General features: G+C 37.3%; 1 protein-coding gene across 1 annotated transcript; it reads right to left on the reverse strand.

Annotated features, from left to right (window-relative positions):
* Nucleotides 1–850: 850 nt before the first annotated feature.
* On the reverse strand, nucleotides 851–19445 carry LOC124372265. The gene is made up of 3 exons (XM_046830646.1): nucleotides 18865–19445; nucleotides 12770–12879; nucleotides 851–942 (listed from the first exon to the last, which is right to left on the reverse strand). The coding sequence occupies exons 1-3, from the start codon at nucleotides 19191–19193 to the stop codon at nucleotides 851–853; spliced, it is 531 nt and encodes a 176-aa protein (XP_046686602.1). The 5' UTR covers nucleotides 19194–19445.
* Between the last annotated feature and the right edge of the window lie 2800 nt (nucleotides 19446–22245).

Genomic DNA, 22245 nt, shown 5'->3' on the forward strand with positions numbered 1-22245 from the left:
TTCAACCAAAATATAGGCCTACTTACTATATTGACAACAACTTGTAAAATGCCAAAAAAACTTGACTCTCGAATATAGTAAAGAAAACATGTATTTAAAGGGTGCTGATGAATTTTTAAACATGTATTTATAGTTAATAATTATAGGCTAGTGTGGATTTGCTGTTATCCCTTACACTTTGTGTTCTGACGATAAATGATTTTGATTGATAGCTAGGCTGACTGTCAGGATGGCCTATCAGCCCTTGAGTAGTCCAGTGAGTCCTCGGGAAGGCCGGTTGGGTCATGGGAGGCGGCGGTTGAGTTTTGATGCGGTTTTCTTAATTTATAATATAAATTGTTGTCCTCCATTCAACCAGTTCTCTCCCGGCCCCCTTGTTTGTTGATATTAAAATGGGTATTGTGTTAGATTCGAGTCATCATTGATAATTTTAGGTACTTACTTCGTCACAAAAGTTTGTTGTAATAATGGTATATTTTAAACATAGTCAGGTATATTTTACCGGTGGTTTTTGGACCATTTTCTTGGATGTCTCAAAACCCTGTATTTTAACTTGTATGCATGAAAATACTCTGCGTTTGTTTAAATTAACATCCATATATTCAGTCATAGATTTGTTAACCTACATTTTCAACTAAAATCTAACACTTATCAAAACCAAAAACAGGTCCAAACGACACGAGACTCTACCTCAGTGTCAATGACGGCAAACACGGTCAACAGATGGTTGCAGGAGGGTTCTCTCTGGGTACGCCTCTGAAGGTTCGCATCCATCAGAATCTCACTGCACTGGTCCAAGCATCTACCGCAAACGTTGGGAGAGAGACGAAACACCACTGAAGAGTCCCCGTTAGTATCCACCACAGTGCCCTGGGTAGTACTTCTCCGTCTCCGAGGTCTTCCCCCAGGTTGTTGCGTACTTGGAGTGTTCCACAGTAGTTCCTGTGGAAATTATACAGATATCTTTTAATCCAAATATAACAATACAGACAAAACTGAATTATCGAATTGGATCGACAAGTTTGCCTATGTTCTGAGAAAAATCTCCCCAAATCATTTTTTTATCTACATGATCCCAGCATAAATGTGTGCTATCACGCCACTCAACCTGTATAGTGATCGATGTGTACAAGTTGTAATAACCTAAATTAGAAACAAAACTCATACAATACAAAAATACTAAAATGCACAGATCATAAAAAATGTACACCCTTTAAAAAGTATTTGTATTATTAAGTTTAGTATTACCAACACAACACAGGATAATAAATGAGAAATAATGCTTTATCACCATCACAATCCTTCTCGTTGGTCAGCGTGGCCAACTACTACAAGGACAAGGACAAAGATAACGAGAGAGTCCGGACCAACCCCTTCAAATGTTAAAACGATTATTTTTATTTATATAATTAAGTATTACTGACATGTACTGCTGAAAGATCGTGCTCAATATAGAAAACGGGTCAAGAACTTAAAGAACAAAATAGGGCCTTGATCTCTGTCCACTATGGACAATGATCAGTTGTCTGGACTCCCTCCCCCAAAATTGTTTCCTAGGCTACGTTCTAAGCCAACGATACCTAATTACAACTTAAAAGCATATGTCTTGATATAAACGAATTTGAAGACTCAATTAAAAAGTTATGTCGAGGAATTCTTAAATCCGAGATGTGTTTATACAGTCAAACCTCAATAAAACGAACCTCAAGGGACCGGACAGAAAAATTCGTTATATCGAGTATTTTTTATAATACTCTAAAAACACATTAAAAGAAAGTTGAAAAGCAAACATGACCTGAACAAAACTTAAAAATCTTACGCTACCAGATAGTAAAAAATACAGTACTCGTACTGTACAATAATTACTAAACTGAAAATTACGAATTGTTAAAGGTTAAAATGGACTAGTCCTACATTTTTATATTTCAATGACATCATTGTTTTCGCCCTGTTTGTAAGAGGAAAAGACAGTAACAGTAGTCTGCTTACTTGATGTGACGTTGATAATATCCAATGAGCAATCCAATTCAGTTATAGATTTTACCACACTTTCACTCAAACCACCCTTTTTAAGAAAATAAAAAAACACTACTTTAGAACACACAAGGGCTTCACGAGCCCTGTTAAATTTGGGTCGGGCTTTACACAATCTGGTTCATCTTCATCGTCATCTTCGGCAGCCACATTTTCGTCCAGAACAGAGGTCATAGAAGAAAATTATGTCAGCGTCCGTCAACTCCCCACACACAGGCCACGTCGTCATCAAAAAGTAACAAAGTTTTCGAACTCGGCATCCTTCTCTAGCTCTAATGCTTCCTTAACTGATTCCCAACCCTCCACAGTGTCGATTTCTTGTGTAGGAGGCTGGTCTGAATTGTCCTCCTGAGTTGTGACAGTGAATTCACTCTTCTTGAAACAATTAAAAATTGTAGTTTCTGTAACTTTACTCCACGCTTTTGTGATCATCCACATGGCGTCCAAGACATTGATATTTGTAGGTAAACGTCTTTCCATGTCTCTAAGGAACCTCTTTTTCTATAATTTACTTTAAAAAACTTCGGATAATGCCCTGGTCAAGCGGTTGCAGTTTGGAGGAAGATACTCTACCTTAATGTTACTCAACCTAGGAATGTCTCCATGACCCGTGCAGTTATCAATGAAGATGAGGATTTTCTTATTTTTCTTATTCATATCTTTGTTAACACTTTGAAGCCATGCACTGAAAGTGTGACAATTCATCCAAGCCTTTGTATTCGACATGTAGTCTGTAGGAAGTTCGTTGACGTTTTTAAAACAACGTGGTTTTTCCGCTTTTCCAATTACTAAAGGCTTTAATTTATGAGTCCCTGTGCAGTTTGCTTCCCAGCATAACTGTTAAGCGATGTTTACTATTTTTCCCACCATGACATTTATGAACCTTAAATGACAATGTTTTGTCAGGTATAATATTTGAAAAACAATCCAGTTTCTCCTGCGTTATAGATGTTTTTCTGGTTCATATCCCTCGGTTAGCTCGGGAAGTTTATCTTTCCACTCAGTGCAAAACACCACCATCGACTTTTGCACTTTCAACCGCACACGTTTAGAAAAATAAGTTAATTTCGTTTTTTTAAAGTTTTGCAACCATCCATTGCTAGCTCTGAAGTTCTCGTGTCCCAGTTCAAAAGCAAACCGTTGGGCTTTTTCTTGAAGTATGGGTTTATTGCAATATTTTTGTTTCGGCACTGCTTCAACCATTTAAGCATACACTCCTCTACGTCCTTCAGCTCACAGGACCTTATCTTTCTGATTTTAGAACACAGTACAATCCCGTCATTGAACTTCTCTTTCTTTTTTAAAAATTGTAGCTAAAGTGCTGGGCGGAATGTCAAATTCTTTCGCGATGTCCAATTTTTGTTTCGTCGGATTGTCTTCAACGCATTTGATAATTTTTCGTTTACACTCTACGCTTATAGCGCGCCGTTTCTTTTTGTTATAGGCGTCCATTGTCACTAAACTACTGTAACTTAAATTCCGAATCACCGCACAATCCAAACTTTCCACGACAACCGAATAAAACTCTTCTAGCAACCGGGCTATCTGCAATTGGCAGGAGGGGCCCTTCATCCCCATTCTTTCTTCCGCGGCGTATGATCGCCCCATCCAGGTGACCTATGAGAGAGGAGCTTGTAATGAGACCGGAGTGGCTGTGACTAAGCTTTCATGTCGAGACACGATTGTTTGTTTGTTGTCCTTTGTTGCCGTTGTGACGTTTGTTTACGTCCGTTATAAAAAGGTGCAGTCGTGGAAAATTCGTTATTTAGCGCGGTGAATTTCGCTACAAGAGGTTCTAAAACGAAAAATTCACTACACCGAGGGTGATTTATTTTTTCCAGGATTACTAAAAATCCGTTATATCGAGGTTGTGAGTACGCTTTATTTGTTATGTAGAGGTGAAATTTGCATCGATTCTTATGGAGACTTGTAGGGAAAAAAATTCGTTATATCAAGGAATTTGTTATATTGAGGTTTGACTGTACATCTATACAGAGTCATAATAGGTCACAAGTAAAACACAAATACCATTTGATTTTTAAATATTACAATATTTATTGAAATAAGCTATGTACAGTACTTAACATCTAAATTCTAACCCTCGGAACATCCGAATATAAATATAACGGAACATAAATTTTACTTATGTTAAAAACTTATCTATGTTATTAGTTCAAACACGTTTTGTTCATAGGACAATATATACTAGTTAAAAAAAATAAAAAGTTATAATTTTCAAATGTAGGCTATACGAATAGTTTGTACATGATAAAAGTAAGAAAGTGTTCAATGGCACATCTGAATTTCAAGATCTAAGTATGCTTACTGTTTTCAAACTTGATTCTGTCAAGAATTAAATGTTCTGTTATATTGTAATTAATCACTTTGATTAATACTAAAAAGTCAGTATTGTTTAATTGTTTACTTCAGTGTTGTTTTAGTTCACCCAATATCTAATATGTAAGAAATAATTTGCACTAAATGTATGTATGTTCGTCGTCAGACGAACAGTTAGCTTGATCACTTGTGGGGTCCTCAGCTTCGTCTCATGCTTCTCGTCAGTCAGTAACAAAAGTTTGTCATTTTGATGGTTTGACCCAAGTATGTTAATTATATGTTTACCCTCTTCGCATAATTAGTTCACGACACCACTTTCGTAAAATAATTTTTGAAACTTATTTATGCGTTCTTAACCCACTCAACCAGCTTTTTACTTGATCGATAGTGGGCGTGTCCAAATTGTTCTGCAAAACTCAAGACCCTTTTACCGCAATACAGAACTTACCATGGGCACGTTTATATCATGGCATTGTTTCAGCTTCTCTATCTTCTAGTAGCTCACCTTTTTTTTGGGCAATTTACAAAGTTTAGGTAGTTCACCTAATTAGGTAGTCAATAATTCAGTCGTCACCTTTTTCCTCGGTTTTTAGAGGGTTAGACGGAGAGCCCACTGTCAGACCAGTCACTCTTTGAAAATGGTCTGAAAGGCTGCAAAAACTCAAGGAATGCCATCGAGACTCAGAAAATAGATTTGGGCTCTTGGTCCGAGAATCGGTTATGAATCACTGCAATACATAGATTTTTTATCTACGAGGTTGAAACCGAGCAATTCGTTAGTTTAGAGGTAACGTTTCTTATATTGTGGATTTGTACATCGGATAATGGTAATACAGAATTTACTGTATGTTCTCAAAACGATAAAAATCGTTATATAAAAGTAAGAAACCGAAATAATTTGCATTGCAGAGGCATAGTGTTACATACTCTTGAATGGAAAAAGGAGAAGTCGTTATATTGGAGAATTGTTTATACAATAATGAACGATAAACATGTCAACAACCACACAGCAACATATACAATTCTGCTGTAGAAGTAATAACATACCGCCTTCATCGCAGCTCTACTCTGAGTAATCCTAAGTACTCTTAATACACAGCACACAATTTTTAACGAATAGAGCTTTAGATTTCACTGGTTTTACATAGACTTAATTTCTACTCATGCAAGATTAATTCCCATGATGGAGCATGCCCTTAATTCTATCCTTTGTTCTACGGTACACGTAGTCTGGCGTCCTGCCTTGTCTATAGATTCAAGGAAAATAATTTTCCAATCACACTCCTAATTAGTATAATATTATCTATAATTTACCTTATTATTTGAAACTGAGGGATTTTAATATAAACAAGAGGCACATAAATTGCCAATAGGGCCTGTTATTTTATCAGATTCCTACTCTTTCGGATTTTGGATCACGTGAATAGTTTGGATCACGTGAGTATTTCGGATAATGTGAGTAGTACCGATCACGAGATTAGTTCGGATCATGTGAGTAGTTCCAATCAAGAGATTAGTTTGGATTACCGGTATGTGAGTAGTTCCGAACACGTGAGTAGTTTGGATGATGTGAGTAGTTCGGGATGACATGAGTAGTTCGGATACCTGTCAAGAAGTCTGTCGAGAGGAGAGTTCGAGCCAGAACCGATTGGTCAAGTGCAGTTATTCCAGTTCCTTGCACCATAATATTATACGTGTTCTGATTTGATAATAGATCTTAGATAGTCATATGGACCCTAAAAGCACAATCCGATCCACATCACAATGTCTTATTGCTCAGACAATTCTCTCGATATCCCGCGAAATCAACTAGTTTCTGGAATTACATTTTAGGCGAAAAGAATTTACATATGCCTGAGGTACCTTATTTGTTGAGCATCATATCTGGAATTTGGGAAACTGTTGATAACGTTAACGCTGTATTCCATGGTGTCAGTGGCATATCGAAGATATTATTTACTTTGAGGACCCAACTCCATTGTCTCCACTACTAAGTTTATTTCTTCAGGAATAGTCAATTTTTCCGGAGATTTTGTATTGTTTATCCAATGGAGATAAATCTACATATCCTTACAATCCACAAACTCCCAGATAAAAACGTACACACCTATTAATAAAAATCAATGATATTGTACGAAGAAGATCGATTGATGCATGAAGTAGTTTTCTGCGGCTTTGACAAGAAAAATAGTTTATTAATTAATTGTACTCTAACATTACGCCATCATATTTATAGATGATTGTACCCTCACCTGGCTTTATCTTTCTTATTGTACGGACCTTCTGTGGCTTTACTTTCCACATGCCTGCCTGTTCCTCTGTAACAAACAATGAAGGGGTAGCGCATTCTCGTATCCTTGCCCTTGCCAGTGAAGTTCTGTCCATGTCCTCTTCTCTGAAATGCTCCGAGCAGAGCCTGCTCCAAATCGTAGGTTTTCCAACTGCCTGGTCTTCCGACTGCCTTGATCCACTTCTGTAGTAAATCCTGATCCTTTGGAAACCTAGAAAACATTCATTTAATTAACCACTTACTCTCTAAGAGTTCTCTCTATGAGTTAGTATGTTAAATCAAGCCCTACTCACACACATGAATGGGATAGAAGTAAGTGTAACTTTGTTTTTATGGGTTTACAATAAAGAAGGCCGCCAAATACAGCCTGTCCCAGTGCAAACAATGTATACCACCAAGACCCCCCCAGTCTGTCTGACTGGAACTCGACTCCAGTCTAGACCACGAGATGAGATGCTGAGGCAGAACTACGCTGATATTTATTCTAAATAACCGGTTTGGCTCTGCAGGAATCTCTTGTTACGATTACAAGTGGTATATAGTTGTGTCGTGATGATATTAAAATAATTTCCGTGTTTATTAATTTTCTACTTTAACAATGAACCTAACTGCAACAAAAAATACTTCTTCCCGGCTTTTCTTGTTGTGTTTGTATCCTTATAAGTATCCAAAGTTTTTTTCCATATGATTTCCCTTCATAGCTTTTAAATAAGCCACTGAAGTACACAAACTGAAGACACCACTAAAACGCAACCTAAAATCAAACTAAATGCACATTGCAAGTAACACCGGGATGACTAAAATCGTCTAGTGTGAAAACGTGCATTTGGTCACATAGGCCACTTAGCAAGGAGGACAACACGGCTACCGTGTGGGTACAATACCCGTGGGTACAACACGGGTACAAATCGTAACCGTACAATGTGTCTGCTGCACTTCAACAGTCAACTACAAAAAGTTTGCTCGTCCGGTTTTCTCCTTGAACGGGCGGCAGAATTGTGTAATATGCAACGGGCCTGGGGAGGGCACAGTGGGGCACGTAGTGCGTAGTAGTGGAACTACGTTTACTACGCTGCCAGGTGTTTTGGGTCCACGTAGTACCTGCAACGACCGTCATGACTTGCCCCTTTAACTCCCTCTCTTACGAGGATGAAAAGGCCAAGGAGTACATGGAGAGCATGCCCATATCCTCGAACAAATCACTCTCAAGGGCTTGAAAGGGTTTTTTAAACGAGATATTTGTCTATAGTTATGTGTGTGGCAATGGGCTGTGCGCATCTATTTGCAAGAACATTACACAACTTCATAGTTCAGTGGTACATTTAAATTACTATTTGCTGAATTATCTATTTCGTGGATCAGCAATTTAAAATTTACTGTTTGATCATTCTGCTTTTAAAATTATACAAGTAAAGTCGTCTACATATTGTTTTACATACCTGATCAGTATTGCAGCAGATTTAGTTTATGGTCTCCCTGTATTGTTTAATATTTGTTATACACAAAATAATCACAGTAATACAAAACATAACTTTTAACTCGCACGGGTAGTGTGTAAAGAGTGAGTGCACTATGTCAGATGGCGACGTAACACTATAAAAATGAAAAAAATCCATCGCAAGCACTATATGAGAAAAATGTGGATATAATCTCCACATAAGTACAAACACGCCAGACAATAGAATTGCTAATGAAGTGGGATATCGTTTGTAATGAACAAATGGCACACGCTAGAAAAATCATCCTGTGACTAAATTAAAATTGAGTAATTTGAAATTAATTTCTTTCAAATAATGCAAAATACCAATTTAATTATATTTAATAGGTCTTACCTGTGAAAAAGTGATGCTTTCTTCACTCTTCCCCGAAGTAGAGGAGCATCCAGGGGCTACACAGTATTGAGGCATGTTCACCCAACAAGGACAAACAACACTATCAAACACAGAAGCCCGAATCACTGTCTCTCAACGCCGCAGCGGCCATACTGTTGTGGGATACAGCTCGGCTCGTTCCGCTGTTCCAAACCATAGTTAACGCGTGCGCAGACGTTTCCTTTGTCCGACCGGTGGCGTACTACCAACTGTTATGCTTAATCATTGCCAACCGTACGGTATATCACTAATGGTTTTTATTCTCGTGAATTGCATTTATTGATTTATTTTATTCTTTGCATACTCCTCGATTGTTACGAACAGTTACCAGCTTTAATGGAAAGTACCCAACAACTGAACTCCAATTTTTTAATTTGAAAAATAAGACGTTACATTTATGTTTCATAACTATTTAATATATATTTTATAATGACCACAACTTACACTTAAAACATATGACTATAATGTGTATACAAATAATAATTGAAAAACCTTTGTATTTTGACGATGTAGAAAGTAGTTATCTAAATTGAGTAACTTGTATAAAAAATAGACAATACTAAATTAGACAGAATTGAGACAATTATTTTTAATGTATAACTAAAATAAAACAAGGTTGAAGGTATTACTTATTTTTGTGCTATTCATGAGGCGTTCAAGGAATGCCACGCAAATGGTTTGTTTCATATCTAAAGAACTGATATCAGATTAACTTTCTTTAAAAAATGACCCATGGTCATTTAGTCCCTCAAGGATCAATTCTGGGTCCTCTTTTGTGTCTAATTTACGTCAGCAGATTGAACTCGGCAGTCCGGAATGATCGTCTGATTAAATAATAATGAATTAATTTGATTCAATATTCTAACGACACGACTCTTTGTTTCAAAGAAAAAATATTCAATGCCTATAAATAAAATCACTTAGTTGAATAAAACTGAGGCATTTAGTATTTTGCAGAAATAAAAACAAAGAGTTCCAGATCAAGTTTCATGAACCTGAGATGCAGGGAAGGTATAGATAGAAAACATAACAAATTAGCCTTTTATTTAGCAGTTTCTTAGAAGTAAGTACACTAGCATTTAAAAATAAAACTGATAATTTTTAGTATGAAAGTATCGAGAAACATTCCAACTTGAAAATTGGAATAAAATATTCAATGAAAGAGATGTTGAAAGATAAATCATTATTTTTTTATACCCAAAGTTATTTAATCATAAAATGAGTATTAACCGACGAGAACTTCAAGATGCTTTTATTTAAATATCAATGGCCCACCAGAATTAATAGTTTAGTTGTTTAATCATAAAAACATAGCTAAACTAACTAAACAACGAAAGTGATGAGAACTACGTTAAGACTTCAAGATTAGCCGTTCAAAGTGATGAAGTAGGCAAGCGGTCATGGCCACTGCTCTTTGTCTCTCTTGCCCGAAGCGCGGGAAGTGAGGTCTGTATTATACCAGTATTTGTCAACCCCACGGGTCGCAGACTCATCATTCCCAAAATTACGAAGCATGAGTGTGTTACTATATGTTAGCTGTTATAAAAAATATCAATACAAATTCAAATGAACTATGATATATTATTCTACTACGAGTATACTTTCAGTTTAGAGCAAGTTAAAATATAGCTTGGATATTTGTATCAATGGGGGGTTTACAACTCCGAAACCCCCCTGGATACACCTATGAATGAAATCGTCCAATAGGAATCGTGGTTCGCTTCAACTTCTGAAATGTGTTAAAAAAATGCCTAGTTTATTGCTTTCTCTGGCCTGTCATTAAAACCTAACGTATACAGTAGTATTAGCAAATAATTGCAGGTAGTTAGGACCGACTGTATTTCTCTCATATTACTACGTAGTGCAATTTTTCATTGAAACCCAGATTTTGGTTTTTGTAATTAATTGTATAGTAAAATCATTACCATATACGAAGTTGTCCTGTGCGATTTCAAGTCGACAGTTCTTTTGGTCTTCTGTCAGCAGCCGAGGAACAAATTTTGCCGAAACACGGTTCATTTTTAAATCTTCGTGTTGTAAAATGTTACAAACTGACGATTTTGGTATTCCTAAATCTTCTGCCAGTTGTCGGACAGTCAATCGACAGTTTTCATTAATTGCTGCACGAACACGTTCAACATTTTCAGCGTTTCTGGCCGTTGAAGGCCTGCCAGATCGGTCATCACTCTCCACTGACATGCGGCCCTTTTTAAACCGCCTAAACCACTGTTTTATTTGTGTATCGCCCATAGACGCGTCACCATAAACTTTCCGTATCATAGTAATCGTCTCTGATACTGAATGGCCAAGTCTTTGGCAAAATTTAATGCAAATGCGTTGCTCAACACGTTCGGTCATAATGAAATGCGACGCACATACACGGCAGTACTGTACGGAACAGAGCGCTGTGACTCACTGAGTGACAGGATCGTAGTCAATGCCTAATATGGAAGGAGTAGGCTCGCGCCTCCCCTCCAATAACCGGTTCGAGCCCACTGGTCGGCGGTCGGATACTTTTTGGACAGACCTCGTATAGATTGTAAACATCATAACAAAGGAATATAATACCATACCATACTATATAATACTCTGAAATTGTTACATAGTATTTATTGCTAAAGCTGCGCCCCCACTGCGTCGGCACGGTCGTCAACGGTGTTCCGCACCTTCCTCACGTCCAATAGAAGGTCTGGAGCTACGAACTCTAGGACATTTCTGTGACGGCGGATCCGCCCGACCGATCCAGTGCGTGCACACTTTGGACGTTCGGGGCGGCATTTTCAGTGTTATACGCAGTCTGGTCTATGTTGTGCACGTGGTCAGTTGAAATCATAACGCAACAAGGATGGATGTTAGTACACTGATGGTGCTTGTTGAAAAAATATGAAGAACTTTACAATATGAGGGGGTATACTCAACACCTATTTCACTTAAGAGTTAAAAGTACTAAAAATAATATTTGTTAAGGGCTGATAGTATTTTTTTATATAGCTGTCATTTCCCTTTTCATAACTGATTTTTCAAATATGTTATTATTTCCTCATATATTACAACTACGTAAAGCTGAGAACAATTTTTATTTATAAGTTCTATTATTTTTTTATTATTTATTAGTTCATTTCATATAAAAAGTTACTGCTAAAACTTTTTAGTTTCAATAAGGCTATACAATTTTATGATACATTTATTATGCCTATTTTACTATAGTAAATTTACCATAAGATTATTTCTTAATTATAACTATTTCTAATATTATATATTTCTGATATGAAAACTATATTTATTCAGTATTTTATTCATATTAAGATTCATGATTTTTTACTTGTTTGCATAGGCAAACATATAGGCCTACCGTACACATAATATACACGGATGAGGAAAATTAGTCTCTTCTCTATATAATTCTGTTTCCAGCATCAGTAATAGTGTTTCAAACTTGTCGTGAGTCATCCTGAAGTACTCAAAACACTTAAGGTCGTCATCCACAAGGTCCGGGAACAAAGTGTGAAATTCACCACAAATTAATCTTTTTCTGTTAAGGTTATGAATCCAAAACATCCTTTTTTTTAACATTCTCCTCTTCTTCTTTAAAACAACGCACTCACTACCGCAATTTCCTCCTCCACATCTATCTTTCAACAGATTCCATCCCAAACTAACTTCTGTTTTGGCGGAGGCGGATGGAGGACAGTGCGGAACGCCCGTTCCAGTGCGCGCCCCTCCTCTAAAAAATGTCGTGACGGCCGTACCGACCCCGTGGGCGCGTAGCTTTAGTAAGGAATCAAGATGTTACTGAACAAACCGGTACGGACAACGACAAGTTCCTGGCTGGCCCTAACTGTCTGCGCTCGTGAGTGTGGGGTCAGTGCGTGCGATGCGACTACCTGGCTCTTTGTTGCAATCACATTTGCTAATAATATGGGCTAGTGTATAGGGCCACCCGAGATCGGAAGTCTGTATCCGGTCTCACGATTACAATATTTCCGGTTCCACCTGTTTCTTGGAATGTATATTCTTGATAAAACAGACCTCTAAGTGAAATATAAAGTTATTATTCTGTATTACTGTATATAATAGTACAGTAGTAGGACTATTGTGCATTAAAATGCACAATTCCAAGTCTATACGTCAGTTCGATATCGAGCGGACAAACAGAGGGACAGACCCACGAATGATAGGCTTCGCTAAGGCTCAGCCAATCATCACTATTTGAATCAATTAGATAAAAATTACTTACCAAAATCAACTAAGCTTTTAGGGGTGCGGTTCATCGCGAATCGCCGTTCCCGCCACATAGAGGTAGACATTGACTTGTAGTCCAGCTGACTTGATATTTCTTCGCCAACGCTAAAACAAGAGTAATTTATAATGGGTATATTTCAAAACATGAAACATTAACTTGAATGAAAAAGTACACTCCTGTATATTGACACAGCTCTTATGTTAAATATTGAAGAACACTGTCTGTGATATACACAGATTGACAATTGACAATACAAATATTGACAATTTACATACGGTACAGAGTACATAAATAAAATACACAAAAAATATCTTTATAGGAAATTATCCTCACATGGGCATCAGCCTGTGTGTGGGGAAACGAGTTCATCAGTCTGCACATTCATAAAGACAACGATTACAAATTGACTATATGTAAAAAATGGATGAAACAGTTCGCTAAATACATAACACATTGATAAATAAATTACGTTGGTGTTAATCTACTTTACCATCAAGCGAAAAACTTTCACAATATCTATTAGAGTTACCACGTTAAATATCCTTGCAACAAAAAAGGGTAACCGTTACGTCACGTAAACAAAAATAAGCCAAATTTAAGAAAAATAATTTTTAATTTTACATATTAATTGACAACACATTTAAGAAAATATTATCATTTACATCAGTTCAAAATCGTATACTACTAATATAGTTAGGATCGTACTTAGTTTCTATATAAAAAAATGTGCTCAGTTTTGTAATTTAACATTGTACAAATACATAAACTATAAAAAATCAATAATTAAAGTTACGGTACAACGACAACAAAACGTGACGATTAACACAGATTTTATCACAATTGTTTTTACGTCACGGATATGTGACAATCGAGAGTTGGGTAAGAGAGAGTATACTGTAAGATAAATCTGAATAATTATCAGTTGATCTACTCAATCCGTTCTTAAACTCCTATGTTTGAACAGTAATATCAATAATCCCATGAATGAGCTAAGATATTTTCCTCTACCTTTTTGAAGCATGCGTGCTTTTATTATAGGTCACCAAACTTTTCTCTAGTAGAGATTCATTTGCAGCCTTACGAGGCACCCATCTTGCACACACTTTTGCAGACTGAAGATCTTCTGTCATGATATTGTGCACAGATGACCGGCTAACTTCAACACTTGACGGCAGTTCATCCATAATTTCATCGAGAGTCACTCGCTTATCATTGTCAATAACTGCTTGTACAGCATTAATGACGTCAGGTTGCCGAGAATTGGCCGGTCGGCCATTACGCTCATCGTCATGAACATTTTCTCTTCCTTCCAAAAACATTACACGCCAACGACGGACCATCTGAACGGACATAACATGTTCACCATACACTTGCCGATGAATTTCAACGGCAGTTTCGTTTTTGGCGGTCAAGAAACGAATAACACTACGGACTTCGCAACTGGCGGCAGAACGCAGTGGAGTCTCCATGATGTTTGGGCAGCAACTGACTGAGAAGCGTGACAATGGGCCAGTGACCGGCGCACCTGTTGCTAACCGAACCGCGCTACATATCCCCGCCCACAGCTGCACGCTGTGTTACGTACGCGTCTTTTTACAGAACAGGGAAACTTACTTTTTGGATACCCCTCGTATATCTTTTCTGGTCTCTTTTTACTCATCTGTCGAAAGCTGTGGAATCCATTTTCCCCCAACTTGCTCGGAAACCCAAATACTGGGAAATAATCCGTGCCTTATTTTCTCTGTACTAGCGATGTTCTTGGCCATGTTTTCAAGCCCATCCTTATACTTCCTAGCCCAGTTATACAAGTGTGCACACTATCATGCCTGACCCCCCAAACTATTCGTTCAGAATGGCTAGGATCGGCTCCTTCCTTGGCCCAACAACTGACATTACTGCGCTGCGCAACGACGATGCACATTCGACATAGCTGTAACTCTCTCGCTTTCGTCTTATATCACACTTGTGAGGTTAGAGAGAGGCTCGTAAATAACTACATCTATCGGGTCCACAAGTCCCCCTTCTGCACCACAGTTTATGTGAACATCTACACTGATCACTCTACTGTATCTGTTTAGTAACCAGTACAACCTTCTTTTTGCAATTATTAACTGCGATACACATCTATAAAGAGAACAATTACAAATAGCATATTTTACAACACTGGCTTCAGCTTTGGGTAAATTGATTGCCTAACCTTATGGTATGTTTTTGAAACCAGGGTATTGTACTACCGGTACCGAAAGAAGTAGTATTTTTCAAAAGATCTTTGTTTTTGTTACTCTTATACAAACTTGTTTTCTTAGCTCCAGAAAATTCGTACAAATTATTTTAATCAAATGCATTGTACTGAAATATTAATTTAACATCGTGCTAAAGGAATATTAAATATTATGTTGTGAAAAGAATGTTCTATTAACTTATCATTTTCGCTTATGTGATCCACCTTTATATTATAAATTATATTATATATAATTTTCTATAGTTTCGGTTCTTCTATTTCTACCAAAGCAGAAATAGGCATAATCAGAAAATTTATACAAGCAACATTTTAAGTCAATACGCGTAGAAACAATCATTTACAGGGTCTTTCAAATCACCCATCTTAAATATGTAGAGGATCATTTTAAACGGAATCTCCATTAAATTTACCCCAAAGAATTTGTTTGAAATAATTTCATAATTTTAAAAATATAGAGTGTCCCAAAAACAGGAGATCGCATGTTTGAATCTCGAAAATCTTGAAAACTACGAACACTCGTCATACCGCAAATACATTTTAAAGATCTTTACAACCTAAACATTTTGGAAAAGGAATATTAATTTAATTTGTTAAAAGAACTACTTAGTAGTTAGTTAATTAATAGGACAAATATAAAATTCATATACACAAGATGCAGTATTGGTGAAAGTTATTCTAACATATAACAAATATTGTGTATAATACAATATAAAATAAAAATATACAATCCGCTGTAACTTTTGCAATATGGCTAGTTTTAATTCACCATTTGTTTAAAAAGTTATGTATGTGCTGTACAATGGAGAGCTAAGTACAATTACTAATCTAAGTGTTTTGTCAAGAAGTCATCCAAACGTTTAAGAAATAATGTGTGTTTAAGAAAGTGGTGCAACTAAGCTTTGACTGGAGGAGCACAAATTGATATTTTATATTTCACGGCAACTATCTGACTGAAGTGACACCAACTTTGGATGAACCATTTAATCAGTCATTGATGCATCCTAAAATTGCCCTGTCCTTTGTTTCTTATACTTGTGGATAAACCTCACCTTAGGCCCATTGAAACAAACAATGCACCCTTTTTCCAGGCCTAAAAGGGATCCAGGAGCAGGGTGAACTGTGCCTTTATACTCATTCAAGAGAAAGTGCCCGCCAAAGAAGGAGGGATGTGTCTAGAGCCCATAATTTTGAGTCAACATCCCTCACCCTCTCCAACATAAAAACAAGGCCCTCGGCAGGGGACGAATTGACAACCGGTTTTCTACTGAACTGAACAGTGAACATTGAGAGCCACATTCTTTGGGCAGAGCCGATATGGAACGGCATGAAAAAAGTTTTAACTGCAAATTATAATGGTTTCTATTTAGCTTTACGCAATCAAAACCATAATAGTGAAGTTGCAATTTTGAGCCAAACAGGCGAGACACTGGCTTAATATTTTTTTTTATTTTCGAGTCATCATCATTTATAAGTGTGTCATTGAATATTTCTAACCCATTCGATACTTCACCTAAATATAAACTATACTTCCTGGAAATTCCTTTACATAAAAAAAAAAACGTGCGGGCCTCCTTTCTCGTTCCGAGTAAAGCGCACGAAATTATAGTAATTTAATTTTTGTGAAGGAAACAGAATTTTTCCGGACATTTGCCATCGTTCAGAGTTAAGACTGAAGATCTCGAAACGTACTGTTACTGATTTTTTGGTTCACTAAAAGATGCAAATGTCCGGAAAAATCCTGTTTCCTTCACAATCCTTCCATTGTTAAAAATAAACTTCAAACCAAAAATGTTATTACTTTGCCTTTTATCTATACTATGCATTGTCTAAAAACACGTTTGCGCGTGTGGCGTTGAGTGCGCGTGTGGCGGTGAGTGCGCGTGTGTCGGTGAGTGCGCGTGCGCGTTAGGGCGCGAGGGTCGCCAAATCCTTTGAGGCTCTTGCGGCTCCGGACAAGCTATAAATGCTGGCAAAAAACACATTGTTAGACAGCGGCGTTCGACTTGCAACCAACCTTTCCTCCAGTTAGAACACTATTCCCGAACTGGTTTTATAATCAATTTAAGTTCCCAATACCATTTGGAATTTCGTAAAATATTCTCTCTCAATTAGAGAATTCGATTAAAAATGTGATACCTGCTACATTCCTCGTCGAATATAGTCTTGTAGTCAGTGGTGGTGTCTTCTCTACTTCGTCTTATGATCGCTTTCCGCAGAGCCGCCAGCCCCAGATACGTAAAGTCCGGTCCGTGATCGTGGGGCTTAGTCCGTATAAAAGTCTCCACAGTCCTTTCTTCTACGCAAAGGGGCATTGAACCTCGTGCCCCACAGCTTTTCCGGATGGCACAGCGGAGAAATATCTTGTTGCAAGCGGTACTGTCTCTCAAATAGTAATACCCGTCGTTCACATGGTAAATGCCGGCGCCGTACCGGTAACCTTCACAAAGCACGACACGGTTTGACATGGTAAACAACACGAGTCAAAACTACACGATGGCTGATGAGACGACCGTCGTAACGGCCAGGTTTCAAATGAACGGTTTCACAAAGACCAGAGGGTAAGGGCGATCGGGCCAGTGTTGTATCACGTGGTCGGTGGGCGGTGCCAACTCCACTACCCCTCCCCCACACATGACCACCTGCACTTCCACCCAAGCTATAAAGCCTTATGCCGTGTTACTCCGTATCAGGCCAGACGCACGGACGTAGCCAGCGAGGAGGCCCAAGGGGTCCGGATGCCCCCAAATTTTCAATTTTGCTTTTTTAGTAAACGTTTATTATCATTTAAATAATTCAATATTACTGACATGTACTGCCGAAAGGTCGTTCTCAACAAAGTAACGGGCCAAGAACTTTTTAAGGAACAAAATGGAGCCTTACTCTCTGTCAACTACTGGAAAATATCAGTTGTCTGGACCTCCCCCAAATTTTTTCCTTACTACGTTATTCGCCAGAACACAACTGCACAGCTTACACAATGACTTATAGGAAGAAACCCACGGCTTGCACTTATACAATTAATTAGTACAGGGGCTACCGGATTGTGTAAAACTGGATTGAAGCAAAGTGGAGATAACGCGGGGTATCCCCACTAAAAGTACGAATTTATAACAAATATTCTAATTTAGGTCTCAATAAGAAAACATAATAAACTAGTTAACTTAGTTGTAACACCGGAGTAATCTCTTAAAAATAATCAATAATAATTTACATTTGTCCTTCACTTTTTCCAGATCCAAAGGTTCATATCTTTTCATTGGGATTTTAGTTATTTGTTAATACATCAGTATTGACTATGGTTAGCACGGCTGATTTCAGGTACATGCTTTCGGAAATAACGATGGTAGATGTCCAAAATCCTGTTAGCATTGTAGTTCATGTTTATATACAGCTTTGAACAAGTGTAGAAAGTTATTTCTCAGTGAAACGTAATTATTTCGGAGTAACTGCGTCATCAGAGAATTCTGGAAAATACTACTGGAAGGTCTAATACAAAACAAGGATAAAAATTGTCACAGGTTAGTAAATGTATTATTTTATAATTAAGTTTTTGCTACTTGTTTACTGGTGTTTTATATTTATAGAAACGTGTGTAAGTTCTTCATCTGATTAGGCACATGAATCTGAAACTGATAAGGGGGAATGTCGATATAAGAAAAGTACACGGCTGGTGTTCCTAGATGGTACAGCAAAAATACAATGTTAGACAGTGGCGTTCAACCATCCTAATTAGAATACTCTATTCCTCATTCCGAACTGATTTTACAGTCAATGAAGGTTCAAAATATTATTAGAATATCGTACAATCCTCCCTTTCAATTAGAGAATTTAATTGAAAATGTGATACCTGTTACATTCTTCGTTGAATATAGTCTTGTAGTCAGTGGTCTCTTCTCTACTTCGTCTTAACATCGCCTTCCGCAACGACAACACCCCCAGGTACGTAAAGTCAGGTGCATGATTGTGCGGCTTAGAGCGTACAAACTTGTCCACAGTCCTGTCCTGTGCGCACAGCGGCAAGGAACCCCGCGCTCCACAGCTTTTGCGCATGGCACAGCGGACAAAGATCTTGTTGAAGTCGACACTGTGTCTCAAATAATAATACCCGTCGTTCACATGGTAAATGCCGCCGCTGTTGCACCGATAACCTTCACTGTGCAAGACACGGTTTGACATGGTAAACAACACGAGTCGAAACTACGCGATAGCTGATGAGACGACCTTCGTAACGGCCAGGTTTCAAATGAGCCGGTTCACACAGGCCAGGAGGAAAGGGCGATCGGGCCAGTACTGTGTCACGTGGTCGGCGGGCGGTGCCAACTCCACTTCCCCTCCCCCCGCCCGGTACCACCTGCACTTCCAACCAAGCCATATTACGTATTGTCTTGTAAATCCGCGTCAGGCCAGACGCACACTGCACAAGCTTAAACAATATTACTTGTATGAACCACGAAGCATCGCGGCTTGCAATTATATATTTAATTAGCAAGGGTCCATAGTTATCTGAGCTTTCCATTTCCCATTAAAACGTAATAATTTTGTAATGTCTACGTCACAAGGGAATCCTGGAAATTAGAACTGGAAGGTTTAATACAATACAAGGATAACAATTATAACAGGTTAGTAAATTTATTATTTCATAATTAAGTTGTTTGCAAAATTTCGTTACTGGTGTTTTATATTCATATAAACGCGTGTAACTTTTTCACAGCGGATATAAGTATAAGTACACAATTAGTTCAATGTCGCAGTGCTATAGTTCAGAAACGTTTGGAATATTATGTAGGCATCTCAACTGGTTGCAATTTAGTTTTATGGAATATTGCCTTAATTCCATTCAAATCATGTTACAAAATTATGGCACTTATTACACTATATCCCTATCTATGTGGCAATCATTTGTGAAATATAAAGAGACAATGTGTTATATATATATATATATATATATATATATATATATATATGTATATATATATATATATATATATATATATACGATTACAAGGAAGATAAATACATTTACAGTCAAAATCAGTGTAAGAAAATAGTGACCAAGATTTTAAGTGGTCGAGGAAGATTCGTTAAAATCTATTTCCTGAAAGAGAAGGCTTGGAAAACCTTAAGACGGAAGTAGCCGCCCCACATAAAGAACAGTCTTTATCCATACGTGAAACATTGAAACATTGGAATTTCCAAAATGGTCATTCTATGGTTTGAAAGCATATTTTCACTACAACAATGGATGTGTTTTATTGAGGGTGAGTATTATTACGAGCTATTGAGCACAATAGCCAAAAGGAGCTGTTTTGTCCAACTAGCGATTCTCCTAAGAAATTTGCTCGTGGCACAGTGGACCGAGTGCAGCATGTCTACAATTCAGTCTCGTAACTGTACCACGCTTTTGATCTTTGATCACTGAAGTGAAGATTAGGAATAAATATCGCTTGATTTAAAAATATGCAATATATAAGTCCAATAAAAATCAGTATTCACATGCAGAACGTGTAGTATCATGCAATAGTTTCAAAATGATAGCTAATAACCGATTTCGTAAGGGTTTACCAAAAACTTAATGACGCTTTTAATTATTAACTTAGAACTACCGATTTGTAGTACGTCATTCTTCAAGAGATATACAAGAAATGTATAAGAATTGTTTAATGTCAATATTCTATGAATAATGATGAGATAAAGTGGACAAAGCTTAAATTTTATAACATTACACATATAAACAGAAAATATAATTGTTTTCGCATCGAATACATAGGCAAATTCCAAAACAGTTGTAAAAAATTGTTTCCGAGGTAATATAAGTGTATATTTTAATGTTGAAGACTTTTAAAGTGAGATGGTAGTTTAGCGTTTGATAGAGGACGCCGAGGCCCGGCTCCGTCAGGAATTTTGTACAAAACAAACTATAATACTTGTTATTAAACGATATAAGGAGGTTTAGATTAGGTTGTCTAGTATATGTATATGCATGTAGTATGTGTGAACTAGTAGTCTGACGTGATCTGACATCTGAAAAGTTGGACGATCTGGGACATGATGATGTCGGAAAAGTTGGACGATCTGGGACGTGATCTGACGCTGGAAAAGTTGGATGATCTGGAACGTGATCTGACGCCGGAAAAGTTGGACGATCTGAGAAGTGATCTGACGCCGGAAAAGTTGGACGATCTGGGACGTGATTTGACTTTGGGAAAGCATAGGGCTTCGTCCCGCACTTCTAACGAAAATAGAAAAACATCCCTCGAAATAGTAAGTTCAAGTTTACAATTTTTTAATAGGAATTTATTTTGTTGGGTTTTAACAAAGTTATAGGCAGTAAAAAGTAAAAGGTATGTTGTACTGTTGTGAATAAAAACATTCTTTAATCAAACATCTCTTCGCTTTCTGTATACTTTATTTACACAGTTTTGTTCAGAATAAAAATTGTTACAAGTTGTATTAAAAATTTGTATATTTTTCATGGTGAAATAACCAAGTTATTGTTGCCCAAAGATGAAAAACGTGTTTTCCCTCAATGTTTTGCATTTGTATCGGGTTTTCTCAAACACTACTTAACTTACAATTCTGGGACCTGTTTTATTCAATTTATCAGGTCAAAACCATAAGAAAAAATTTAATTCGCCCTTTAATCTATCTTACTAGAACTTCAGAAAGGCCTCGTTTTACATGGTGAGCTGAAATTCTGACGAAATCTTTCGCTAGCCGTAACCCGCAAACGAAGCATTTCAGGACCCATGATTATACAACTTTTTTATTATTTTTACATGTAGAATGAGCTCCCACTATATCTGCATATCTTCATGAATCACCCTAATAACAGTGACCGGATACAGTAATACCAAAGTACCAGAATATCACTAAGAGTTTCATCTATTATAAACAAATTTGCCGCTGAATATTTTCCTTTAGGCTTTAAAAATTTGCAAATATACAAAAAGTAGGAACAGATGAAAGAGGCAAGTCTGGATATCTATTCATTTTACGTAGTCCATTTATTTTAGCAATGTTGTAGTTCGGCGCGCCATACCTCCAAACTCTGCATCTTTACAAAAGAAACATCCGTTCAGAACGAGTCAACGCAGGAAGCACTGCTCACGTCGCAATTCAAAATATTATATTCATTTATCGTCGTAGTCAGCCGTATGATGCACCAACATAATAAGCCTAAGATGGAAGAAGAATGGAAACTATCATTACATAGAGGAAAATGTGATTC

The sequence above is a fragment of the Homalodisca vitripennis genome, unplaced genomic scaffold (assembly GCF_021130785.1).
Source record: "Homalodisca vitripennis isolate AUS2020 unplaced genomic scaffold, UT_GWSS_2.1 ScUCBcl_2815;HRSCAF=7921, whole genome shotgun sequence".
Taxonomy (NCBI): Eukaryota; Metazoa; Arthropoda; class Insecta; order Hemiptera; family Cicadellidae; genus Homalodisca; species Homalodisca vitripennis.